This window comes from Microcaecilia unicolor, chromosome 1 (assembly GCF_901765095.1).
Source record: "Microcaecilia unicolor chromosome 1, aMicUni1.1, whole genome shotgun sequence".
Taxonomy (NCBI): domain Eukaryota; kingdom Metazoa; phylum Chordata; class Amphibia; order Gymnophiona; family Siphonopidae; genus Microcaecilia; species Microcaecilia unicolor.
In genome coordinates this window covers 491,908,678-491,934,513 of record NC_044031.1, presented here as the reverse complement: position 1 = coordinate 491,934,513, position 25,836 = coordinate 491,908,678, and the positions used below count along the sequence as shown (strand labels likewise).

The 25,836-nt window shown below is 40.5% G+C and overlaps 1 protein-coding gene across 3 annotated transcripts in view; it reads left to right on the top strand.

Moving 5' to 3' along the window:
* The window catches only part of OPRK1 (opioid receptor kappa 1), a 30,914-nt gene extending 26,746 nt beyond the window's left edge, over window positions 1-4,168 (top strand). For 2 of the 3 annotated variants that reach the window (XM_030190142.1, XM_030190144.1), the window contains exon 3: window positions 3,649-4,168. In XM_030190142.1, coding sequence (XP_030046002.1) covers window positions 3,649-4,168 — 520 coding nt within the window. Of the gene's footprint in view, window positions 1-3,644 lie in introns of all 3 variants that reach the window. The other variant, XM_030190143.1, reaches the window with a different exon arrangement.
* Window positions 4,169-25,836: the final 21,668 nt, after the last annotated feature.

Genomic DNA, 25,836 nt, shown 5'->3' with positions numbered 1-25,836 from the left:
GATAATGATTTTAAGGTCATAGCCTTTTTGTTTGAAGAACTCGACCAGAGCTTTGCAGTGTTTATTCCTATTTTTTGTGTTTAAAATATATGGTACTATGGTGAGGTTTGGATCTATATTAAGAACTATTTTTATCTGAATGGTAGAAAGTAGAACTATGAAGATAATTGCATCCCTTTATTGTTTTTCTGTGTACAGACGTTTACAGATGTCTATCTGAACAAACACTGTGTCCAAAAATGTGGAATAATTTAATATGAATATGATTGATTGAAAAATGGAATGAATAAAAACAAGTTTGTTTAAGAGTCACTTATCCCAGTGGTTTCAACCTGTCCTGGGGGCTCTCCAGCCAGTCAGGTTTTCAGGAAATCCATAATGAATATTCATGAGAGAGATTTGTATGCACTGCCTCCACTACATGCAAATCTCTCTAATGGTCATTGTAGATATCCTGTAAAAATGGCTGGCTGGGGAGCCCCCAGGACAGGTTTTGGAACCATTGAAATATCTCTTGATCTAAATCATAAAAATATTGTCAATCTACCAGTTATATCTGAAAAACTTGGTGTGGCATCCAATTGGGGATTTATTTTCCAATTTTGCCATTTAAATTTAGCATACTATGTTTCTATTTTGGTAATTATAGAAATCTCCATGATTTGTAAATATAATAGATATTATTGATTCTGAAATATCTGTGGGTCAAAATGTTTTTATTTTGCAATTTTTCTTGTATGGATTATTTGTCATAATATTATAGGCTAGATTCAGTAAATGACACTAAAAAATCAATGCCATTCTATAATAGGCACTCAAAGAGTTTGGTGTACAAATTTGGGTGCCAGGACTTCCACCTACAGAAACCGGGTATAATTTCCACTGCCCAATTTGGGTGCACATCCCCGATATTTTATAACAGTGCAAGAAAATGTAGGAACACCCCTGATGCACCCATGCACCTCCAATGGCCACGCCCCATTTTGGATTGTACCCTATGCAATCTGGGCACACATTGTTATAAATATCACATAACATGATGTGTGTAAATCCAAATTGGTGCCAGTTACTGTCAATTAGTTCTAAATTATTGGCATTAATTGGCTACTTAGCCAATTTAGTTGGGTGCACATCTTGAATAGGCACCCAATTTTGGGCATCATATATAGGGGCCTTTTACTAAGCTGTGCTAAAAGGGGCCATGCACTATAATTAGTTTGTGGGTTTCCCTGTGCACTGAGGCTGTAAAATAGCCAGGTACTAATTTCCAAATTAGCGTGTGGCCAATAACACATGAGCTATGCAGCTGTGCTGATTAGCGTTGGAATGCCTACTGTCCACCCTCCCCCGCCCCCCAAATACATCCCTAGAGAAGTGTGTGCAGATGCCTGAACTATTGCAGGATGCCTGAATGCACCCCGCGGTAGTGCATTTTGGCACACGGGAAGCACGCGGTAGTAGTTACCGCTGCTTAGCCTTAGTAATAGGACACCATAAAATCTGGGGATACATGTATATTTCTTTAAATTATTTACTATGTAATACTTATAGGTCATGTTATTTTTATGTTTTTGTATTGAAAACTGCTTTATAGATTTTATGCTTTTTTTTACATCCTGCTTTATAATTTTAATAATAATCATATGTATTTGGGCATTTTGCTGGAAAGATGGATTTATAAATTGGGGAAATATTCATAGCCTAGGTTACATATTTGTTTTAGAAACGTGAGCATGCAGCTATGCCAAATGCACAGGGGATGTTATATCTATTGTGACAATGAGTATGCTTGGGATAGCTACTAGTTCCTGATTGAAACTGACTCTGTTTTGTACTACCCCCTGGATTCTATATAGTGCGTCTTAAGTTGCGCGAGCAAATCCAGTGGTGTTCTGGATTTGTGCATGCAACTTAATTATTTAACAAGCCAATCAGCACCAATACTTTCCACTTAACAAGCAATGATTGTGAGTGGAGGAGTGGCCTAGTGGTTAGGGTGGTGGACTTTGGTCCTGAGGAACTGAGTTCAATTCCCACCTCAGGCACAGGCAGCTCCTTGTGACTCTGGGCAAGTCACTTAACCCTCCATTTCCCCATATAAGCAGCATTGAGCCTGCCATGAGTGGGAAAGCGCGGGGTACAAATGTAACAAAATTATTGGCATTAATTAGAATTTACGTGAATAACTGTCTATGTGCTTTCTATAATGTGCTGTGCTTAAATTCTAAGGAACACAGTTCAAAAGTGGGCATGACATGGTAGGTTCATGAGCATTTCTAAAATCTATGTGCATTGTTATAGAACAAACTTGCTTTGCACCTAATTTAGGCATCAGTATTTATACCATGTTTTATTTGATGTAACTGCCTGTGACTAAATTTATTTGAGCAGATGGGTGCTCCCCATATTCTACAAACCACCTGGAACTTTTGGCACATTCTTGCTCCTTTTACCAAGCCATTGCAAAAGGGGGCCTTCGCTGGCGTTGACGCGTGTTTTTCACACACACCGAGGCCCCCTTTTACAGCAGCATGTAAAAGAGAAATCTCTCTTTCCTGCACAAAATGGCCGTGCGGTCATTTCAGAGGAGCCCTTACCTCTACCCATTGAGGTGGCGGTAAGGGCTCCTACGCCAACCCAGCATTAACCAGGCAGTTTGCGGCACTGCCCAATTACAGCCGGTTACACTCTGGCGCTATAAAAATAAATATATTTTTGTAGCACCGCATATGATGTTGCGCTAGAGGTAAGATGTACCACCGGGTTGCTGTGGTAGCCCAGCGGTACTTCCTGTTTAGCAAGCAGTAAGCCCGTGTTGGGCTTACTGCCGCTTAGTAAAAGGGGCCCTCTATAAAATATAGGCATACTTTATGGAATACGCCTAGGTGTATTTTTTTTCTGCACGGAATTTTCGGGCCCCATATATAGAATCTAGGCCTATATTTCTGACAAGTCTGTTTCTTTAATCTAAATATTACCTCTGTGAATATAACAATACTAGATATGACTGGTTTACAAAGGTTTTCAAGTTTGAGAATTTTAAGCAGCATATAGAAGGTATTAGTAGAAGAATAGTTTGGTATCAATTTTTCCAGCTGAGTCTGGAACTGCTTTTGAAATATTGTATCTTGACGATATCTTTTTTTGAAATTCAGTAACATGTTGTTTGGCTAGTCAAAATAAAGCAAACTTGCAATTGTTATACGAAGGTAGCATAAATCAACAGTGGTACAAATAGTTTATGCTCATTGAACAATATGTATACACAGTGCGTTTTTTCTAGCAAAAAAGGTGCCGGTACTCAAATGCTAGGCCACCCTTCAGGGGTGGGGTGATCACCGAGGGACTCACCCCACAATAGCCAAGCTCCCTGCAACCAGTCACAGAATCTATGACAAGGCAGAATTGGTGTGTAGAGCCTGAGCTTTTTCATTAAAACTTGGGGTCCATGGGTCAATTTTAGTAGACAATGAAATAGGTGCTGGTACTTAGTACCCCCAAGTACCTCCTCAAAAAAGCCCTGTGTATACAGTTCTATAAATTGTTTTGTTTAACAGAGCATCTTTGGATTATTGTTTTGTTGGTAGAAGTATCCAGTATACATTAAACTAAACAGTTTCCTATCTTTTCCATATCTTCTCCAGGTAGAATAGAATGCGCACTTCAGTTTCCGTCTCCTTACTGGTATTGGGACACTCTCATGAAAATCTGTGTCTTTGTATTTGCATTTATCATTCCAGTTCTCATTATAACAATTTGCTACACCCTAATGATACTGCGCTTGAAAAGTGTGCGGCTTCTCTCGGGATCTCGAGAAAAAGACAGAAACCTTCGTCGCATTACCAGGCTGGTCCTCGTGGTTGTGGCCGTTTTCATTATCTGCTGGACCCCTATTCATATTTTTATCCTGGTAGAGGCTCTTGTGGATGTACCCCAAAATACAACAGTGATTTCCATGTATTATTGCTGCATTGCATTAGGTTATACCAACAGTAGTCTAAATCCCATTCTTTACGCTTTTCTGGATGAAAACTTCAAAAGATGCTTCAAAGACTTTTGCATACCGTCAAAAGTGAGACTAGACCAGCAAGGCACCAGTCGAGTCAGAAACATAGTTCAGGACCAGCCAAACATGAAGGATGTTGATGGGACAAACAAGCCAGTATGACTAGCACTGGAACTGTCTTCTTTATCTCCACAAGAAAGAGAAATATCACGTGACCTAGGATTGACTCAGATTACTACAGCAGTTTGAACAGAAAATAAAAAGTGCAGCCAGCTATCTAATCAACTTTTCTGAATTATTGTGATCTGAAGCATACAGTTCCAAGTGCTAAATAGCTGGGAAAATCCAGGGCAGACTTGAAGCTCTGACTTGAATTTCTGCAAAAAATGTGATTATTCTCCTTGAAAGGGTCCAGAGATGACTTATCACTCACTGCACACGACACAGCCTACTGCAAACTTGTACAATTTTCTGTCACTGAATTTTTTTTCAGTGTATCCAAGTTGCAACACTCAAAGCCTTGAAAAGATTTTCTTTATATCAGCATAACTTACTGTGGAATTAGATGACCCTTACATTTGTAGCTGCCTTGTAATATATCTGAATATGAAAGGTCTTACATAGATATCTGTGGTAAAAATGTAATTCCTGATAAGAATGGCAGCTGATTGTAACTTCCTGATACAACACTGAGTCTATGTCTGCGTTCCTGTTGCTTCCTCTGCTGTCTTTATAGTCTGCATTTGATGGGATGCATAACAATGGTCAATGCATTTATAAGTGCACACATTTCCATACTAACAAAGGATCGGCAGCATTTATGATCCAAACTTAACTAAAAATATCTACAGTGCTAATAAGGAGATAATGAAACATTTGAGGTTTGTTCGCTCTGTGTATTTGAACCAACTCTCTCGTAATGGTAATATAAAACTAGGCATCATCATTATGTGAGATAGAGGGGCATTTTCGAAAGAAACATCTAAGTCAGAATTTGGACATCTTTGTAAAACATCCAAATTCGGAGGCAGGGAGAAGGTCATTGTCGAAAAAAATGGACGTCCATCTTTGGTTTTTGGCGATTTTTGAACACAAAGACGTCCAAGTCTAAAACGTCCAAATGCAAGCCATTTGGACATGGGAGGAGCCAGCATTTGTAGTACACTGGTCCCTCTGACATGCCAGGACAGCAATCAGGCACCCTAGGGGGCACTGCAGAGGACTTCATAAAATGCTCCCAGGTACAAGGCTCCCTTACCTTGTGTGCTGAGCCCCCCAACCCCCCCAAAACCCACTACCCCCAACTGTACACCACTACCACATCCCTTATTGGTGAAGGGGGGCACCTACAGTGGGGGAAATAAGTATTTGATCCCTTGCTGATTTTGTAAGTTTGCCCACTGACAAAGACATGAGCAGCCCATAATTGAAGGGTAGGTTATTGGTAACAGTGAGAGATAGCACATCACAAATTAAATCCGGAAAATCACATTGTGGAAAGTATATGAATTTATTTGCATTCTGCAGAGGGAAATAAGTATTTAATCCCTCTGGCAAACAAGACCTAATACTTGGTGGCAAAACCCTTGTTGGCAAGCACAGCGGTCAGACGTCTTCTGTAGTTGATGATGAGGTTTGCACACATGTCAGGAGGAATTTTGGTCCACTCCTCTTTGCAGATCATCTCTAAATCATTAAGAGTTCTGGGCTGTCGCTTGGCAACTCGCAGCTTCAGCTCCCTCCATAAGTTTTCAATGGGATTAAGGTCTGGTGACTGGCTAGGCCACTCCATGACCCTAATGTGCTTCTTCCTGAGCCACTCCTTTGTTGCCTTGGCTGTATGTTTTGGGTCATTGTCGTGCTGGAAGACCCAGCCACGACCCATTTTTAAGGCCCTGGCGGAGGGAAGGAGGTTGTCACTCAGAATTGTACGGTACATGGCCCCATCCATTCTCCCATTGATGCGGTGAAGTAGTCCTGTGCCCTTAGCAGAGAAACACCCCCAAAACATAACATTTCCACCTCCATGCTTGACAGTGGGGACGGTGTTCTTTGGGTCATAGGCAGCATTTCTCTTCCTCCAAACACGGCGAGTTGAGTTCATGCCAAAGAGCTCAATTTTTGTCTCATCTGACCACAGCACCTTCTCCCAATCACTCTCGGCATCATCCAGGTGTTCACTGGCAAACTTCAGACGGGCCGTCACATGTGCCTTCCGGAGCAGGGGGACCTTGCGGGCACTGCAGGATTGCAATCCGTTATGTCGTAATGTGTTACCAATGGTTTTCGTGGTGACAGTGGTCCCAGCTGCCTTGAGATCATTGACAAGTTCCCCCCTTGTAGTTGTAGGCTGATTTCTAACCTTCCTCATGATCAAGGATACCCCACGAGGTGAGATTTTGCGTGGAGCCCCAGATCTTTGTCGATTGACAGTCATTTTGTACTTCTTCCATTTTCTTACTATGGCACCAACAGTTGTCTCCTTCTCGCCCAGCGTCTTACTGATGGTTTTGTAGCCCATTCCAGCCTTGTGCAGGTGTATGATCTTGTCCCTGACATCCTTAGACAGCTCCTTGCTCTTGGCCATTTTGTAGAGGTTAGAGTCTGACTGATTCACTGAGTCTGTGGACAGGTGTCTTTCATACAGGTGACCATTGCCGACAGCTGTCTGTCATGCAGGTAACGAGTTGATTTGGAGCATCTACCTGGTCTGTAGGGGCCAGATCTCTTACTGGTTGGTGGGGGATCAAATACTTATTTCCCTCTGCAGAATGCAAATAAATTCATATACTTTCCACAATGTGATTTTCCGGATTTAATTTGTGATGTGCTATCTCTCACTGTTACCAATAACCTACCCTTCAATTATGGGCTGCTCATGTCTTTGTCAGTGGGCAAACTTACAAAATCAGCAAGGGATCAAATACTTATTTCCCCCACTGTATATGTGGGTACAGAGGATTTCTGGTGGGTTTTGGAGAGCTCGCTGTTTCCTCCACAAATGTAACAGGTAGTGGAGTATGGGCCTAGGTCCACCTGTCTGAAGTGCACTGCACCTACTACGAAACTGCTCCAGGGACCTTCGTGCACTGTCTTGGACCTGAGTATGACATCTGAGGCTGGCAAGTAATATTTTTAATTATGTTTTTTGAGGGTGGGAGGGGGTTAGTGACCACTGGGGGAGTAACAGGAGGTCATCCCCAATTCCCTCCAGTGGTCAGCTGGTCATTTCGGGCACCTTTTTGTGCCTTATTCGTAATAAAAACAGGTCTGGGTGAAAACGTCCAAGTGTTAGTCATGGACGTCTTTGCTTTTTTCCATTATGGCTCAAAGATGTCCAAGTCTTAGGAATGCCCAAGTCCCACCTCCACCATGCCTCTGATACGCCCCCTTGAGATTTGGACATCCTTGCGACGGACTTCCGATAGAGACATCCAAAATTGGGTTTTGATTATACCGATTTGGATGTCTGAGAGATGGACGTCCAAGTGCCGATTTATGTCACTTTTTGGACATCCATCTCTTTCGAAAATGAGCCTGATAGTGTGATAACCCTTCTGCTTGCACAAAGAGCAGAATAGTCTCTGGATCAAATAGCACATGAAGATAAATGAATCATTGTAGGAAGTCCAGTTGATAGTGTTAATTTGCCTTTAAGGAGAATCTCATATCTCAACATGAACAATAATATTTTTGTATAATCTTCAATGTTCAGTACAAATTGTATTTTGTATTTACACATTTCATTGTGAAATTCTTATTTTCTGGACAAAAGTGCTGTTTGCCAATTTATTTTTTCAAGGATCAGAAGACATGCTGTTGTTTTGAAAGATGCATCTTGTTATCAAAAGACATTTGCTTCAGTGCTAAGGTGTGTCTCATGTTTTTTTTTGTCATGTGAGTTCTAAGCTCATTGAGTACTTCACTATCTATGCTGTTATTACTCATTGAAATGTTAAGTTTGGCTATGTTCTAGATTCAACTTCAGCATGAATTTCTTTAAACCAAAGTTAATTTATTGTAAAATCAAGGTAGCATAACAGTGTATATGTATTTTATACTTTAACATAAAAATATTCTTAACATCTGTAGTAAGAAATTAAAATTTATCATGAATGTATCTGTACATAGTGCTGTCAAATGTGATCCACAATGTTTATGTGAATCAGTTGACTGTGAGCAAAACAGTAGTGCTGCTGAGGAAATAATTTTAAAGAACCTAAAGCACCCTTGGTTTCTCAGTTTGCCAAATAAAACACTTGACAGTAATATGTCATAAAAACATAAAATCAAGCAAATGGGTTTTCAACTATTTCTTCCATTAGCAACAACGTAACCATTTACAATCACATCATCATTCAGTCTCTTTGAAATGTCTTTACAAATGGAACAAATAAAGATTGATAGAAATGAATAATTTCATTGGGAAATTTTACTGTAAATTGTATACAAAGAAACATAGAAACAAAGAAAATGACAGCAAAGACCATATGGTGTATCCAGTCTGCTCAACTACACCAACTACTAACCTCTAGAACCCCCTACCTTCCCTTAGAGATCCTCTGTGCTTGTCCAATACTTCCTTGAATTCATACACAGTCCTTGTTGTCTCCATCACCTCCGCTAGGAGGCTTTTCTGCATGTCTATCACCTTTTCCATAAAGAAACATTTCCTTAGATAATTCCTGACTACATACCCTTTTAACTTCACTGGCTTCCACTTAAGGAGCGCATTGCGTTCAAGATCTGCACAATTGTACACAAAATCATTCATGCAGACGCCCCAATCTATATGCTAAACCTCGTGGACCTACCTCCCAGAAACGCCACAAGATCATCCCGCAAATTTCTCAACCTGCACTACCCCAGCTGCAAAGGACTTAAATACAAGCTGATGCACACCACTACCTTCTTTTACAAGAGCACGCAGATATGGAATGCATTACCTACAGACCTGAAAGCAATCAAAGAAACAACTATGTTCCGAAAATCTCTGAAAACATTCTTCTTCAACAAGGCCTACAATGAAAACCTATAACTTCACTAAGTCCACTCAATTATGATCGCACACCCTCTATAACTACCTTAACAACTCTCTTCCTTCTTCCCTCTCCCCTTCATAATTGCCACACATAACTAACTGTATGTGATATCCAGCTATGACAATGTTATCAAATCTATGTAAGCCACATTGAACCTGCAAATAGGTGGGGGAATGTGGGATACAAATGCAATAAATAAATAAATAAAAATCCTATGCCCACTCATTCCAGAGCTTCTTTTCTTTGGAAGAGGCCCGCTTCCTGTGCATTTATGAAATAGAGGTATTTAAATGTCTCTATCATACCTCCTTTCTTCCAAAGTATATAGATTGAAATCATTAAGCTTTTCCCTGTTATCTTTATGATGAAGACCACAGACCACTTTAGCAGTTGCCCTCTGGATCAACTCCATCTTGTTTATATCTTTTTGAAAATGTGGTCTCCAGAATTGTACACAGACCCTGGATTCTATATAGTGCTACTTAAATTGCATGTACAAGCCTGGTCGTATTCTGGATTTGCATGTGCAACTTAATTATTTAGTTAAGAAAACAATCAGTGCTGATCATTGCCAATTAATAAGCAATTATTGGTACTGATTGCCAATAATTAGAATTTAGCACACAACTATCTAAGCTTATTTTGTGAAGTGATGTGCGTAAATTTTAAGGTGCATAGCTGAAAAGGGGGCATGACCATGGGCAAGGAATAGGCGGTTCATGGGTGGTTCTAAAATCTATGAACATTGTTATAGAATACACTTGGCCCATGCCTAATTTAGGCGTCAAAGTCTACACCGTTTTACGTGGTGCAACTGTCTGTGCTGATTTTTTAAGCACGATATATAGAATCTAGCCCAGAGAGAGTTCTATAAATGGCATCTACATAAATGCCTGTATTTTGCAAAGGTAGAGAAATAAATCCAACAACAAACCAAAACCAGGAAATACATACAAATAATCCCCAAACCAAAATTTTCAATGTGCAATCAAAACCAAGGACAGTAGAGAATGCAAAAATGTACAAAATTAATTAATTAATTCAACAGCCATTAGTCTTCCAAGATGGACCACAATCACCATCTTGGAAGGCCAACTGCTGTTCAATTGCAACTTCAGACTGTTGGGTATCGGGGTTCCTGATGAAGGATATCCTGAAACACAGCTCTGTAGAGCCAATGGTTTATTTACACTGCATATACAGATAAATAACTTTTTTGAGTAGTTATGTTTTGAATTATTTTTCCTGAACCTTATGAACTTTATGAATGGTATTCAGTCTTGGGGTCAACTGTTAGAATTGTGACAGTAGTGGATGCATTTTAGATTTGCGACTATATATTTCCAGTACCAGCACTTTTTGCACTTGGTTCAAGCTAGGATGTATCCAGGCAATACAATACAATGGACAATACAATACAATGAACAAACCTAGGTCCTTTGGGCTTTGTTCATTGTATTGTCCATGAAGCCAAGGGTGTGGTTCATTATGGCTTGGATAACTGAGAGGAACTATTCTTCACATTAATAAGAACATAAGAATAATCATACTGGGTCAGACCAATGGTCCATCTAGCCCAGTATCCTGTTTCCAACAGTGGCCAAGTCAGGTCACAAGTACCTGGCAGAAACTTAAATAGTGGCAACATTTCATGCTATTAATTCCAGGGCAAGCAGTAGCTTCCCTATGACTGCCTCAATAGCAAACTATGGACTTTTCCTCCAGAAACTTGTACAAACCTTTTTAAAACCCAGATACACTAACTGCTGTTACAACATCCTCTGGAAAAGAATTCCAGAGCTTAACTATTCATTGAGTGAAAAAAATATTTCCTCCTATTTAAAAAAAAAATATTTCCATGTAACTTCCTTGAGTGTCCCCTAGTCTTTGTACTTTTGGAATGAATAAAAAAAATCAATTCACTTCTACTCATTTTACACCACTCAGGATTTTGTAGACCTCAATCATATTCCCCCTCAGCCATCTCTTTTCCAAGCTGAAGAACCCTAACCTCTTTAGCCTTTCCTCATATGAGAGGAGTTCCATCCCCTTTATCATTTTGGTCACTCTTCTTTGAACCTTTTCTAATTCCGCTATATCTTTTTTGATATATAGCAACCAGAACTGAATGGAATACTCAAGGTGAGGTCGCACCATGGAGTGATACAGAGGCATTAGTATAGTATTTTCGGTGTTATTTACCATCCCTTTCATAATAATTCCTAGCATCCTATTTGCTTTTTGCCTGCCGCTACACACTGGGCAGAAGATTTTTGTGTATTATGAACAATAACACGTAGATCTTTTACTTCAGTGCTGACCCCCATGGTAGACCCTAGCAAATTTTTAAATCCCCTACATCCTTGGTTTTGATTGCACAATGGAAAATTTTGCTTTAGGTTTAATTTACAAAGTGCATGTAGGTGGCTGTGCAGCTTATATAATATGTGCATATGCAGGGATAAAGATACCCACATGCAAAAAAGGTGCATGAATATCTATGCATATGCCTACATGTGTATGTAGTTGTACATGCAGTGCACACTGATGTTACGAGCATGAGGATATTCCCAGTTTTGAGAGGAAAGATCATCTTCTCCTTGCCAGGCTCTTCCTGGGACTCCAGCAGGATGGACTGGGCCAGGGAAATGCTGTCCACTCCAGGTGTTACAATAGGGCAGCCTTCTATCCCAGGAAGGTTAGTGCCAATAGGGGGCAGATCTAGGAATGATGAACTAGGCCAGAGGTGCATGGTAAACTGTGAGATGTGTCTGACAATATATCTATGCTATCAAAAGGTCCACATGCAAGTTATGGGCAGGTAGCTCAGAGACAAATTACTAACACGTATTGAAAAAAGGATCTCATCGGGGCTGGTAAAAGGAAATTGAATAGAAGTTATATGAGAACTGGTTACAAATTACCCAGCCACACTCTCAAAGGAGAACTCTATCTCACATTCCCGAACATGTAGGACCCCTCATGCAGTATTAACAAATATGTGCATAAGCCTAACATCACATGTACCTGTTACTGCAGAGGGAGACCAAAAGGCTGCACTCTGATGTCATCCATCTGCCAGGTCCACTAGTCATTACCATGCACAGACATGCTTCTCAAATAAAGAGTAATAGGAAACAGTGCACTGGTTCTGAGGGTGACGAAGGAGGCTGAAAGAGTGGCAGTGGGAGACAAGTCACTAACCTACATGGCACACTCCTAATGAGTACAATAGCCTGCTTTGAGGGGTTTTGCTTCCTGTGCAGTAAGTGAAGTGGAAAGCACTGAGCACATACTCTTCCAGAAGTAACACATATGAGCAGGACCATGCAACTGCTCCCTAAAGGGTCCAACTGCAAATCTAGACCCCACACTGCCACATCCTCTGCCCCCACCACCATGTAGGAATCATACCCATGGCCCACATTAGGTAAAAACACACAGGAGATGGAAAAGGAAGTGCAAGTGGGTCACGTTGCCACTAAAAGGTTATGCTCTAGCTACAAGAGCCATCCTTTTACCACATAAACAGAGTGAACTCCCAGAACCCCCTCACTATAAAGATGAGCATACACACATGTAATGAAGGGAAATGCCCCCTTTCATTCACTAGAGTCCATGGTAAACCCAGCACTATGGCAGAAGGAACCTGTAATTCAAGTGTGTGACTCCCCTTTCCCTCGCTATGCAGATTATGGATTTGAAGAAGAAGATGGCCAGATTTCTATGCCTGTATGAAAGGTAATAACTGGAGTAGGTAAGAGAGCACAATTGGAGAAGCAGGTCAGTACTAAGTGCTGATATATGCTGCCAAAATTAGGATATAGCTACATGAATGTATTTGCCCCTGCTTCATCAGCTACCATTACATCCAGCAGCAACCTGCCATAGTGAGAACTCATTCCCTCATATACTAGCTGAAAGCCCAGTGTATATACCAGCCGCAACTAGTGACACATTCCAGCCACCTCACTGAAAACCTCTGAACCTCCTTTAGGGTAAGCACAAACCCTCATGATATTCAGCACTATTTAACCAGTCAGAAATGGACGCTGACCAGTTAAATGGTGTTTTTGTGGCTAACTACTGAATATTCACAGTTAGCAGCTACCGCTAAATCGATTATGTCATGCAACTTATCCGATCAGGTTGGATATTCAGCGCCAGACTGGAAAAGATTAGCAGTTGAATTCGACCACATTGATAGCAGTCCTTTCTTCAAACTGCTATACCTTAACTGGTCAACCACTTAATATCAGTTTAACCGGTGACATGTTTGGCATCCAAAAAAAATGGGGTTCATTGAAAATGGCTCAACATTGAATATCCAGCTTCAATGCCAGCAGGTAGTCAAAAGTGCTACCTGCCACCAGCTGAATATCGGGCCCAATATTGTTTCATTCCTTTGCTCCAGGGGTAGGGAAACATCTTTTGGGTTGGCAAGGGCAAGCAAACCAATTTCCTGCCCTTCTCCAAAGTTCTCCAGTTGCTGATGCTATGTTGATCAATATATAGCTTGATCCATGGTACCTGTAGACTATCCCATTCCATGCCTAGCCTCTACCAAACAAATCTCTGGAAACCCATACCCAGCACCCAAACAAACAGCTCACACTGTGACGCAGGTCTGACAGCATTTAATTTCATTACCCTAGGACCATACCTTCCAACTAGCCCATTCTCACAATACCAAAGGCCTCTCTTACATCGTCTGTGTCCAGCCACGCAGAGTTTCCTGAGGAAATCTGTTCAGTAAGTACTCACAACATAGCAAAAACGTATGTTTGTGTCCCTCTCATGTGTATATACCTCCTGCCATTTGTAGGGCAACCTAATTATGTATAGATAATGATGGCAAACATTTCTGTGCTATGCTCATTGGGATCAAACATCAAATACCTGTTTCATAGTTTATAGTTCATATTACAAATCAGATAAATCTAAGTGGTTTGCAAAGGTAGCAAATAAAAATAGTGAGATAATAAAAAAACACCAATGAACAAGCAACAAGAGAGGCAGAAGCTATAAGAACAAATCTAATCACATAAACCAAACACAAGAGGAGTATAAGTACAATGTGCGCTTTGAGGCCGCTTTAGTGGTATCAAGCGGGGTATAAATGTTCTGAATAAATAAATAAATGTAGCATAACACAAAAGAGAAACATGAGGAAAGGGGGTGCTCATAGATCATATGAAATGCAACTACAAACCACAGAACATGGAACATTAATGGCAAACTCACAAATCAGAACTCATAGGAAGTCAGATTGACTAAGGATGTGAAATCAAGCACCACTGGGAAAAGCCTTACTAAAGTAGAATGATTTGAAAGTCAACCACCTCTAGGATATCCAGGTAATACAGGTACAAGCTTGTTTTTGGCACTCTTGGACCATCAGGAGCTAGCTGGAGTCCCAGACATAGCTCCATCCCAGCCACCTCTTACTAATACTACCATCTCTTCCTGCACCCCTCCCTCTTAACCATCCCCCTATCATCTCTTCCTCCACTACTTTCTCCTAACCCTTCTATGCCCATTCTCACTTGCCATCATAGGAAGAAGAAGATAATGTTCAGGAAAGTGGTGATATCTTATAATGAGGAGGTTCCTGACATTCTAGCTTCTGCTATCAGCTGCATTTCAAGCAGCCAATGCAACATCCCCCTGTAGAAGTAGGGATATAGCCATGGCAGCCATCCTAGGTGCTACTAGAGATTAGATACTAGCTATTTTGTTTCAGCAGACAACCCAGCAGCTGGATGTCATGGACCAAAAGCAAAGGCTCATATAGGGCTAAGAGGAGGCCCTCAATCAAAGGTAAATGCTTTAGACCCTGGTACTATGGATGCCCAGACCAGATGTCTCATCAGCTCATAACCTTAGGGGTCATCTTAGATTCCTCTCTCTCTTTCTCTGCACATATCCAACAGACTGCTAAAACCTGTTTCTTTCTCTATAACATCACCAAAATTTGTCCCTTCATTTCTGAGCACACTACCAAAACTTGTATCCACACTCTTATCACCTTGCTTAGACTACTGTAACTTGCTTCTCACAGGTCTCCCACTAAGCCATCTCTCTCCCCTTCAATCTGTTCAAAATTCTGCTGCATGGCTTGGATTCCACCAGTGTTGCTACACTCATATTAGCCCTCTCCTCAAATCACTTCATTGGCTCCATATCCGTTTATGCATACAATTCAAACTCATGTTATTGACGTATGCATTCACTCTGCAGCTCCTCAGTATCCTTACACTCCTCCCTGGGAACTCCATTCATTGGGTAAAGATCTCTTATCTGAACCCTTCTCCTTCACTGCCAAATCCAGACTCTGTTCCTTTTATCTTACTGCACTTTACACCTGGAATAGACTTCCTGAATCAGTATGTAAAGCTCCAACTCTGGCCGTCTTTAAATCTAGGATGACAAAAAATGGGATGGGATGACTTCCCTATGAGGAAAGGCTGAAATGGCTAGTGTTCTTCAGCTTGGTCACATATAACCTCTTGCCATCTGGTAGATAATCATACATGTGACACTCAATGGAAAAGACTGTATAGCACCCCTCTTGCTGCTAGGCTGTCTGCATCTTAGTACTAGGGATATTAGACTAATATAAAGAGCCTTAAGATTATATTTATTTTGTGTTTGCTTCTTAGAAAGTAATAAAATGTAATTAAAACTCTGTAATGAAAGCTTTCCTCTTATCCTAATTAGAATTGGCTATACATTAAGGCTATAAATGAATTGATGTGCTATGGGTTGGTGGTTGGGATTGAAGACTGAACTATGTCGTGCTGTGTCATCTGGAGGTTATCTGTAGGCTGTCACACTTAAGTTTCTACCTCTGCCAGAAAGTGAATGCATTTTACACTATGAAAACTAGTTAATAAAGTTGGTTTTCTAAATATAAACTGCCTTTATCAATAAACCTCCAATTTATCTTTTATCCCCAAACTTTATCTGGGACCTTTCCTCTCTCTATAGTTTTGATTCTAAGGGAACTGCTTCAAACAGACCCTTTGAAAGTTGACTTGAGTAATCATATTGCCCTAGTGACCTCTGTAGTCTTCCTCACAGTACCTTAGTTAACACCTTAGTTAACTTCTGAGAAGTTCCAAGAGAAGAGGACATTTCTTTGGTAAGTGAACACTATCTTGCTTTGTGCTTTGGGAACTTAAAGATTGGGGTTTAAAGGAGGAATTGTAGGTTAGTGTTAGGCAAAATAAAAATATAGAAAGCAAATTTTATCACCTAATCTCCGTAGTCTTTTCCACTTAGTTTTAAAAACTTTGTACCACAGCATTAACAGATAGAATCTAGCAGGCACTGCAGGATCTAGTTTAGTCTTCCCTCTCACCCCAGGACAACTCTTCATTTATAGTCAGTTATTGTAATTAGGGTAACAAACAAAGAGTGCTCTTACAGAGTTTTAAATACATTTCATTACCATCTAAGAAGGAAACACTAAATAAATCATACAATATTCTATATAAACTAAAAGACACTTTTATATTAGGCTAATATCCTTAATACTGTAGCAAGTTTTAAATTGTTGAAAAACTCAAAAACACTAAGATGGAGTCAGCAGTCCAGCAGCGAGAGGGGTGCTATCCAGTCTTTTGCATTGAGTGTCACATGTATGATTATCTCCCAGTTGGTGAGATGTCATATATGTGTGCCCAATGCAAAGAGCTCCTAGCTACCAGAGACTGTCTGTTCTTTTGAGGCTAGAGCAGCAGACTTGGTGGAGCTTAGGGAGACAGAGAGGTACATAGAGGAGACCTACAGGGATGTTGTAGAGAAGGCCCACCTCCAGTCTGGTAGCCCCTGTGCTACCTTGGAGGAGGGAGGTCTCCTAGAAGGGGAACATCACCCTGGTGAAGTAGGAAGTACTCCTGAAGCCAGGACCTGCCCACTAGGGGATGTACTATCCTCTCGTACCGAGGATATGTCTCCAAGTGCTGACCGGGAGGGAAAGGTTAGGACAGCTGTTGTAGTTGGTGATTCGGTCATTAGGCATATAGGTAGCTGGGTGGCTGGTGGACATGAGGATTGCCTGGTGACTTGCCTGCCTGGTGCGAAGGTGGCGGACCTGATGCGTCACCTAGATAGGATTTTAGATAGTGCTGGGGAGGAGCCGGCTATCTTGGTACATGTGGGTACCAATGACATAGGAAAATGAGGGAGAGAGGTTCTGGAAGCCAAATTTAGGCTCTTAGGTAGAAAGTTCAAATCCAGATACTATAGGGTAGCATTTTCTGAAATGCTACCTGTTCCACACGCAGGACCCAAGAGGCAAGCAGAGCTCTGGAGTCTCAATGCGTGGATGAGACGATGGTGCAGAGTGGAGGGTTTTAGATTTGTTAGGAACTGAGCAACATTCTGGGGAAGGGGGAGCCTATTCCAAAAGGATGGGCTACACCTTAACCAGGGTGGGACCAGGCTGCTGGCATCGACATTTAAAAGGAGATAGAGGAGCTTTAAAACTAGAAATGGGAGAAAGGCTAACAGTCGCTCAAAAGCGCATGGTTCGGGATAAGGTATCTTTCAAAGATATCACCAAAACAGGGAAGATAGGGTATCCTGATAGTGAGGTTGCAAAAGAGACCGTAGTAGATCAGGTGTCCTTAAATAAAAATAAAAATCAGACAAAAGATTGCAAATTAATGCTGTCAAGTACTAAGCATCATGTAAATAGGAACAACAAACATACTTTGAAATGTCTATATGCGAATGCCAGAAGCCTAAGAAATATGAAATAAGATGGGAGAGTTAGAATATATTGCACTAAATGAAAATTAGATATAATAGGCATCGCTGAGATCTGGTGGAAGGAGGATAACCAGTGGGACACTGTCATACCGGGGTACAAATTATATCATAGTGATAGGGTGGATCGAATTGGTGGAGGGGTAGCATTGTATATTAACGAGAGCATTGAATCAAATAGATTGAACATTCTGCAGGAAACAAAACACTTCTTGGAATCACTGTGGATTGAAATTCCATGTGTAAAGGGGAAAAGGATAGTGATAGGAGTGTACTACGGTCTGCCTGGCCAGGATGAACAGACAGATGCAGAAATGTTAAAGGAAATTATGGACGCAAACAAACTGGGCAACACAATAGTAATGGGTGATTTCAATCACCCAGATATTGATTGGGAAATGTAACATCGGGGCACAGTAGGGAGGTGAAGTTCCTTGATGAAATCAAGGACAGCTTTATGGAGCAGCTGGTAAAGGAGCCGACAAGAGAAGGAAAAATTCTAGACCTAGTCCTTAGTGGAGCACATGATCTGGTGTGGGAGGTAATGGTGCTGGGGCCGCTTGATAACAGTGATCATAATATGATAAGATTTGATATTAGCTTTGAAGTATACATAGGAAGTCAAATACGTTAGCGTTTAACTTTAAAAAAGGAAACTATGATAAAATGAGAAAAACTGTGAAACAAAACTCAGAGGAGCGACTGCGAGGGTCAACATTTTACATCAGGCATGGATGCTGTTCAAAAACACCATCTTGAAAGCCCAGGCCAAATATACTCCGCGTATTAAAAAAGGAGGACAGAAGACCAAACAACAGCCATTGTGGTTAAAAAGTGAAGTGAAGGAAGCTAGTAGAGCTAAAAGAAAATCCTTCAGAAAATGGAAGAAGGAACAGACTGAAAATAATAAGAAACAGCATAAGGAATGTCAAGTCAAATGCAAAGCGCTGATAAGGAAGGCTAAGAGGGACTTTAAAAAAAAGATAGGTTGGAGGCAAAAACACACAGTAAACATTTTTTTAGGTATACTAAAAGCAGGAAGCCAGCAAAAGAATTGGTTGGACCGCTAGATGACCGAGGAGTAAAAGGGGTGATCAGGGAAGACAAAGCCGTAGCAGAGAGATTAAATGAATTCTTTGCTTCGGTCTTCACCGAGGAAGATTTGGGTGGGATAGCGGTGCCAGAAATGGTATTCGAAGCTGACGAGTCAGAGAAACTTAATGAATTCTCTGTAAACCTGGAGGATGTAATGGGGCAGTTCTACAAACTGAAGAGTAGCAAATCTCCTGGACCGGATGGTATTCATCCCAATGTACTGATAGAACTGAAAAATGAGCTTGCAGAGCTGTTGTTAGTAATATGTAATTTATCCTTAAAATTGAGCGTGGTACTGGAAGATTGGAGGGTGGCCAATGTAACGCTGATTTTTAAAAAAGGTTCCAGAGGAGATTTGGGAAATTATAGACCGGTGAATCTGATGTTTGTGCTGGGCAAAATGGTAGAGACTATTATTAAGAACAAAATTACAGAGCATATTCAAAAGCATGGATTAATGAGACAAAGTCAACATGGATTTAGTGAAGGGAAATCTTGCCTCACTAATCTATTACATTTCTTTGAAGGGGTGAACAAACAGGTGGATAAAGGTGAGCCAGTTGATATTGTGTATCTGGATTTTCAGAAGGCCTTTGACAAAGTACCTCATGAAAGACTCCAGAGGAAATTGGGGAGTCATGGGATAGGAGGTAGTGTTCTATTGTGGATTAAAAACTGGTTAAAAGATAGAAAACAGAGAATAGGGTTAAATGGTCAGTATTCTCAATGGAGAAGGGTAGTTAGTGGGATTCCCCAGAGGTCTGTGCTGGGACCGCTGCTTTTTAACATATTTATAAATGACCTAGAGATAGGAGTAACTAGTGAGGTAATTAAATTTGCTGATGACACAAAGTTATTCAAAGTCATGAAATCGCGGGAGGATTGTGAAAAATGACAAGAAGACCTTACGAGACTGGGAGACTGGGCATCTAAATGGCAGATGACATTTAATGTGAGCAAGTGCAAAGTGATGCATGTGGGAAAGAGGAACCCGAATTATAGCTATGTCATGCAAGGTTCCATGTTAGGAGTCACGGACCAAGAAAGGGATCTAGGTGTCCTAGTTGATGATATGTTTAAACCTTCTGCTCAGTGTGCTGCTGCGGCTAAGAAAGCAAATAGAATGTTAGGTATTATTAGGAAAGGAATGTAAAACAAAAATGAGGATGTTATAATGCCTTTGTATCGCTCCATGGTGCGACTACAACTCGAATATTGTGTTCAATTCTGGTCGCCGCATCTCAAAAAAGATATAGTGGAATTAGAAAAGGTGCAGAGAAGGGCAACGAAAATGATAAAGGGGATGGGACGGCTTCCCTATGAAGAAAGGCTAAAGCAGCTAGGGCTCTTCAGCTTGGAGAAAAGGCGGCTGAGGGGAGATATGATAGAGGTCTGTAAAATAATGAGTGAAGTTGAACGGGTAGATGTGAAGCGTCTGTTTACGCTTTCCAAAAATACTAGGACTAGGGGGCATGCGATGAAGCTACATTGTAGTAAATTTAAAACGAATCGGAGAAAATGTTTCTTCACTCAACGTGTAATTAAATGCTGGAATTCATTGCCAGAGAATGTGGTAAAGGCAGTTAGCTTAGCAGAGTTTTAAAAAGGTTTGGACGGCTTCCTAAAGGAAAAGTCCATAGACCATTATTAAATTGGACTTGGGGAAAATCCACTATTTCTGGGATAAGTAGTTTAAAATGTTTTGTACTTTTTTGGGATCTTGCCAGGTATTTGTGATCTGGATTGGCCACTGTTGGAAACAGGATGCTGGGCATGATGGACCTTTGGTCTATCCCAGTATAGCAATACTTATGTACCTAATTCAGGACAGGTGCACTGCTACTTCTCTTCCATGCAAAGAACATTAAAAAAAAGGGTTGCACAGTATGGAAACTAGTTAAAAAAGGGTTTTTTTTTTATTTTTTTGTGAAGATTGAACTATACCTTGCTGTGCCTTCTAGAGGGTATCTGTTAATATTGTAGGCTGTAACAGTTAAGTTTCTACTTTCGCCAGAAAGTTCAAGTTTAAAACTGTAAGGAAAAGAGTTTTACACTATGGAAACTGGTTGATATAGGGGCCCTTTTACTTATCTGTGTAAGGCTCTATGCTCACCCAATGTGCACCAAAATGGAGTTACCGCCTGGCTACTGCATGGTTCGTGGTAATTTCATTTTTGGCACACGTCCGATATGCGTGGCCAAAAAGTAATTTTTATTTTTGGCTGCGGGTATTGGACGCGCGCCAAGTGGCATTTGGCACATGTAGGTCATTACTGCCCGGTTACCGTGTGAGACTTTACCGCTAGGTCAATGGCTGGTGGTAAGGTCGCAGACCCAAAATGGACGCGAGGCAATTTTGATTTTGACACACGTACTTTTTTGGCAAAAATTTTAAAAAGACATTTACAGGTGCGCTGAAAAATGATTCTGCGTGCACCCCAAAGCCTGCACCTACACTACCGCAAGCCATTTTTCAGCACACCTGTTTGCTTTTCAAAATTCAAGCTCTCTTTACTTGTAAACCTACAATTTTCCTTTTATCACCATTCTTTAAATCACCAAAGCACAGAGCAAAATAATATTCACTTAACCAGAGAAAAGTCCTCCTGTCAGAACTTCTCAGAAAAAATAACTGCCTCATACAGTATTCGTAGTATGTTACACATAAGCCACTTCAATTAAAAAGTTATGCAATTTTCACACCACTCAATTCTGTCACAGGAATTTAAACACACAAGGCTATCCATACTTTTTATTCATCTTTATTTATATGAAATTCAAAAATATTCTCATGGCTATGGTGCATTCTTAATTTGATGCAAAGAATAAATATGCCTTTGGAGTTGAAAGATGAAATCCAAGGGCCTCTTTTACTAAACCACACAAGTGATTCCTGTGAGGCAAATGCGTTGCAGCCCATTTACTGAATGGGCTGCAGTGCATTTGCTGTGCTGGGATTTGCCATGGTGGTTTAGTAAAAGAGGTCCTAATTGTGGTTGTTTAGATATCTGTTCTATTTTAAACAAATGGATTAACTTAATTAATTTAATTTAATAACAAATATTAAATATAGCTGTTTCCATGGTTTCAAGTTTTCTGTTTGGTGATGCATACTAGTATTTGCTTATGAATTGTGGATTAGTCTTGTATGCCATTTTATATTCTGCTTGTTTTTATGTATTGCTGAATTATGTATGTACTTCTTAATCTGCCTAGAATTTGGAAGCTAGAGCAAAAAACAAATACTGAAATAAAAAAATAAGTAAATAAATAAATAAATAAGTAAATAAATGCTATGATTTGACATAAAATGATGTGGATTTCAATAGTTGGACCATAAGTAACTGATTAATGCCATCTGGTGGACATCTTAAATAGTCTAGTAACTCAGAGGCCTCAATTCAAAGGATTTATTAAGGTAGATAGATAAACGCAGCTAAAATTCCCCCTGCCTACCCCTCCTCCTTCATTCACTCAGCAGATACCAATACCAATGACACTTTTGTTACCCTCTATATCCCCTAGTTAGGGTTCAGTGTGGCCTTCAAAAATAGAAATATGAACATCATAAAAGTTACATCATTCCAAAATATCCATGTAAGGTCATATCAAATATCATTCGGCCTACATCACACAAGCAATAATATAAGTAAAATGTCTAATATTCAAAGAATAATGCAGAGGTAAAAATGTAGGCACTCCTAAACAAAAAAGTTTTTAGCTTTTTATAAAAGAGTAAATAATTCCCTTCAACTCTAATAATGTATGGCAGGTGTATAGCCAGACCTCAAGGTGGGGGGGGGGGGGGGGGGGGGGGCTGAGCCCAAAGTGGGAGGGAGGCACATTTTGCCCCACTTCGCCGCTGCTCTCTGCCCCTGCCACAACTCCACATATACATAGTAACATAGTAGATGACGGCAGAAAAAGACCTGCATGGTCCATCCAGTCTGCCCAACAAGATAAACTCTTATGTGTATACCTTACCTTGATTTGTACCTGTCTTTTTCAGGGCACAGACTATATAAGTCTGTCCAGCACTATCCCCTCCTCCCAACCACCAGCTCCGCCTCCCACCACTGGCTCTGGCATGACCGTGTAAGTCTGCCCAGCACTATTTCCCGCCTCCCAACCACCAGTCCCGCCTCCCACCACTGGCACTGGCACAGACCATATAAGTCTGCCCACCACTATCCTCGCCTCCCAACCACCAACCCCTCTTCCCCCCACCGGCTCCGCCACCCAATTTCGGTTAAGCTCCTGAGGATCCATTCCTTCTGCACAGGATTCCTTTATGTATACTTGGGTATACTTGGGTTGCCTATGTTACAGTCTGGCCGATATTCAGCTGGTAGCTGTCAGTGTTTTAATGTGTCCTGCTGGCAGGTCCAGCTCAAGGGATACTGGCACCCTGTGCCAACTTGCTTTGGTGGCACCCCTAACCCCCATAGCATCGCTTCTGGCACCCTTCCCTCCTCTTTCCTTACCCCCATGGGGTTCGGCATCTCTCCTTCTCGTGTGCTGCCCGAAGGCAGCCTGTCAAGCTACTGCTGCTCCTGCCAGCGACCAACATGAAACTTTACAAGATAACGGGGGAGTGAGAGAGATGAGGAAACAGTGTCAGACCCGCAGAGAGGACAAAAAGAGAATGGGAGAGACTGGACCAAGGGGGGAGGAGAAAAGACAACCTGTAGACCAGGTGATATCAGAGGCTGGATATTTTGGTGCCCTTATTTGCCAACACCCTCGGCCAGAGCCTCACTTGGTACAATGGCTAAGCAGTCAGGGCTTGGTACAATGGTTAAGCCCTGACTGCTGGCTGTATTCCCAAATAATCAATGCTAGGTCAGGTCAGGGCACTGACATTGAATATCTGGTTATATGTTGGTCGCTAAAACTTATGCAGTTAAGTGCAATATTCAGCCTTTAACCACACAATATAGGACTGCTTTTTATGCGGTCCAATTCATATGCTTGTCTTATGTGGTTAAGGGCTGAATATTGGCACTTAACCACATAAGTGCCAACCTTGCCCCTGGATCACCCGCAAGTTAGCCAGATTAAGCTCAAGTGTTCACTGCAAATATATAGCGGCACTAATCAGTTAAGTGGGATGCTTGCAGTTAAAAGTAAAAAGCAAAAGTGGAAGTGAGTTGTAAATGATTATTCCTCAGTAAAGGAAATGAAACAGCAAAACCAGGAACAGGACTTTGCTATTGCTAATCTCATCACACAAACAGTAGAACATCTCATCTTAAATTTTGCTGTTCAGTGAATATAGTCTATAAGAACAGTGGAGCTGCCTGTGTTTGTTGAACTGGTTACAGGTCTCTAGCCAAACAGAACAGTAATGACTTGGGTCACTTAAAAGCAGAGGTGAAGCTGAAACTGGTAGCAATTCTTGGTGAACAGATATGTCTCTATCAATATAAACTTCTGACATTGATGGAAACTTTTACATTAGAATCACTGTCCACTGGATTGATAGACTTTAGAGAGGTGGTCTCCTTATCTGGTGTTAAGATTGAAGGGTTCCCATACATGTGAAGTTTATTTATTTTATTTATTTCACAATTTATAAACTGCTCTATCCTTCGTACTAGGCAGTGTACAAGCTCAGCATATAGAAAAAACTTTAAAATCATACTCATATCACATACATATATGCACAAAAATAGACTTCAAATTCAGTGGCCAATCCAGTTCATGAATATTCAGTTAAAAGCCTGAGTAAACAGAAAGGCCTTCAGTGATTTCCAAAACTGTAAAAAGATATATCATACTTCACAAATATTCAGGAAGTGCATGCCATAATACCGTCCCTGCTAAAAACAAAACAAACAAACAAAAAAAACCCCATCAGTTCTCAAAGATATTCAGAGTTTGCCATCAGACAAAAAACTGTTAGAACAACAGACGATTCCAAGTTTTCTTTGAAATTAGACAGCATGACAATGATAATGAAGATAAAAATGAAGATGCAAGTGATGAATTAGACAATTTCTAATGCAGATAATGAAAATAATGGTTATAAAGTACTCTGCTATACTGAAGTCAAGTGTTTCAGAGATTCATTTGATCAAAACCTGCAAACCCAGTCAGAAGACATCAGTAATTTTGCAACCTGGCCTGATTTGAAGGAACTGTTTATCAGACTGATCACTCCATTTTCTGCTAGTGGAGTTGGTGAACACCTTTTTAGTTAATGACTCACAAGCACACTTGCATGCATGACAGTCATTTTCAAAAATTTAGCTTTAATAAAAGCAAAGTGGATTGAATTGTAGAGCAATAAAGTTGTTGGGATAAAATGTTAACAATAGTTGCATTTATTGTAGTTGTGATACTTTTACTTTTTACTCAAAAATTATTATATTAGGCATTAACGTTTTGACTTTCATAAGTAAAATTTTTCATGTGTTATATTCACTACTATTACTACTTATCATTTTATCAGCCATAGCTGAGAGATTAAATGAATTCCTTGCTTTCATCTTCACCGAGGAAGATTTGAGAGAGATACCAGTGTCATAAAAGATATTCAAAGCTGACGATTCAGAAAAACTGAATGAAATCTCTATAAACCTGGAAGAAGTAATGCGCAATTTGACAAACTGAAGAGTAGCAAATCACCTGGACCAGATGGTATTCATCCCAGAGTACTGATAGCATTGAAAAATGAACTTGCAGAACTATTGTTAGTAATATGTAATTTATCTTTAAAATCAGTGATCTGGGAAATTATAGACTGGTGAGCCTGACATTAGTAGTAGAGACTATTATAAAGAACAAAATTACAGAACATATTCAAAAGCATTGATTAATGAGACAAAGCCAACATAGATTTAGTGAAGGGAAATCTTGCCTCTCTAATCAATTACATTTCTTTGAAGGGGTGAACAAACATGTGGATAATGGTGA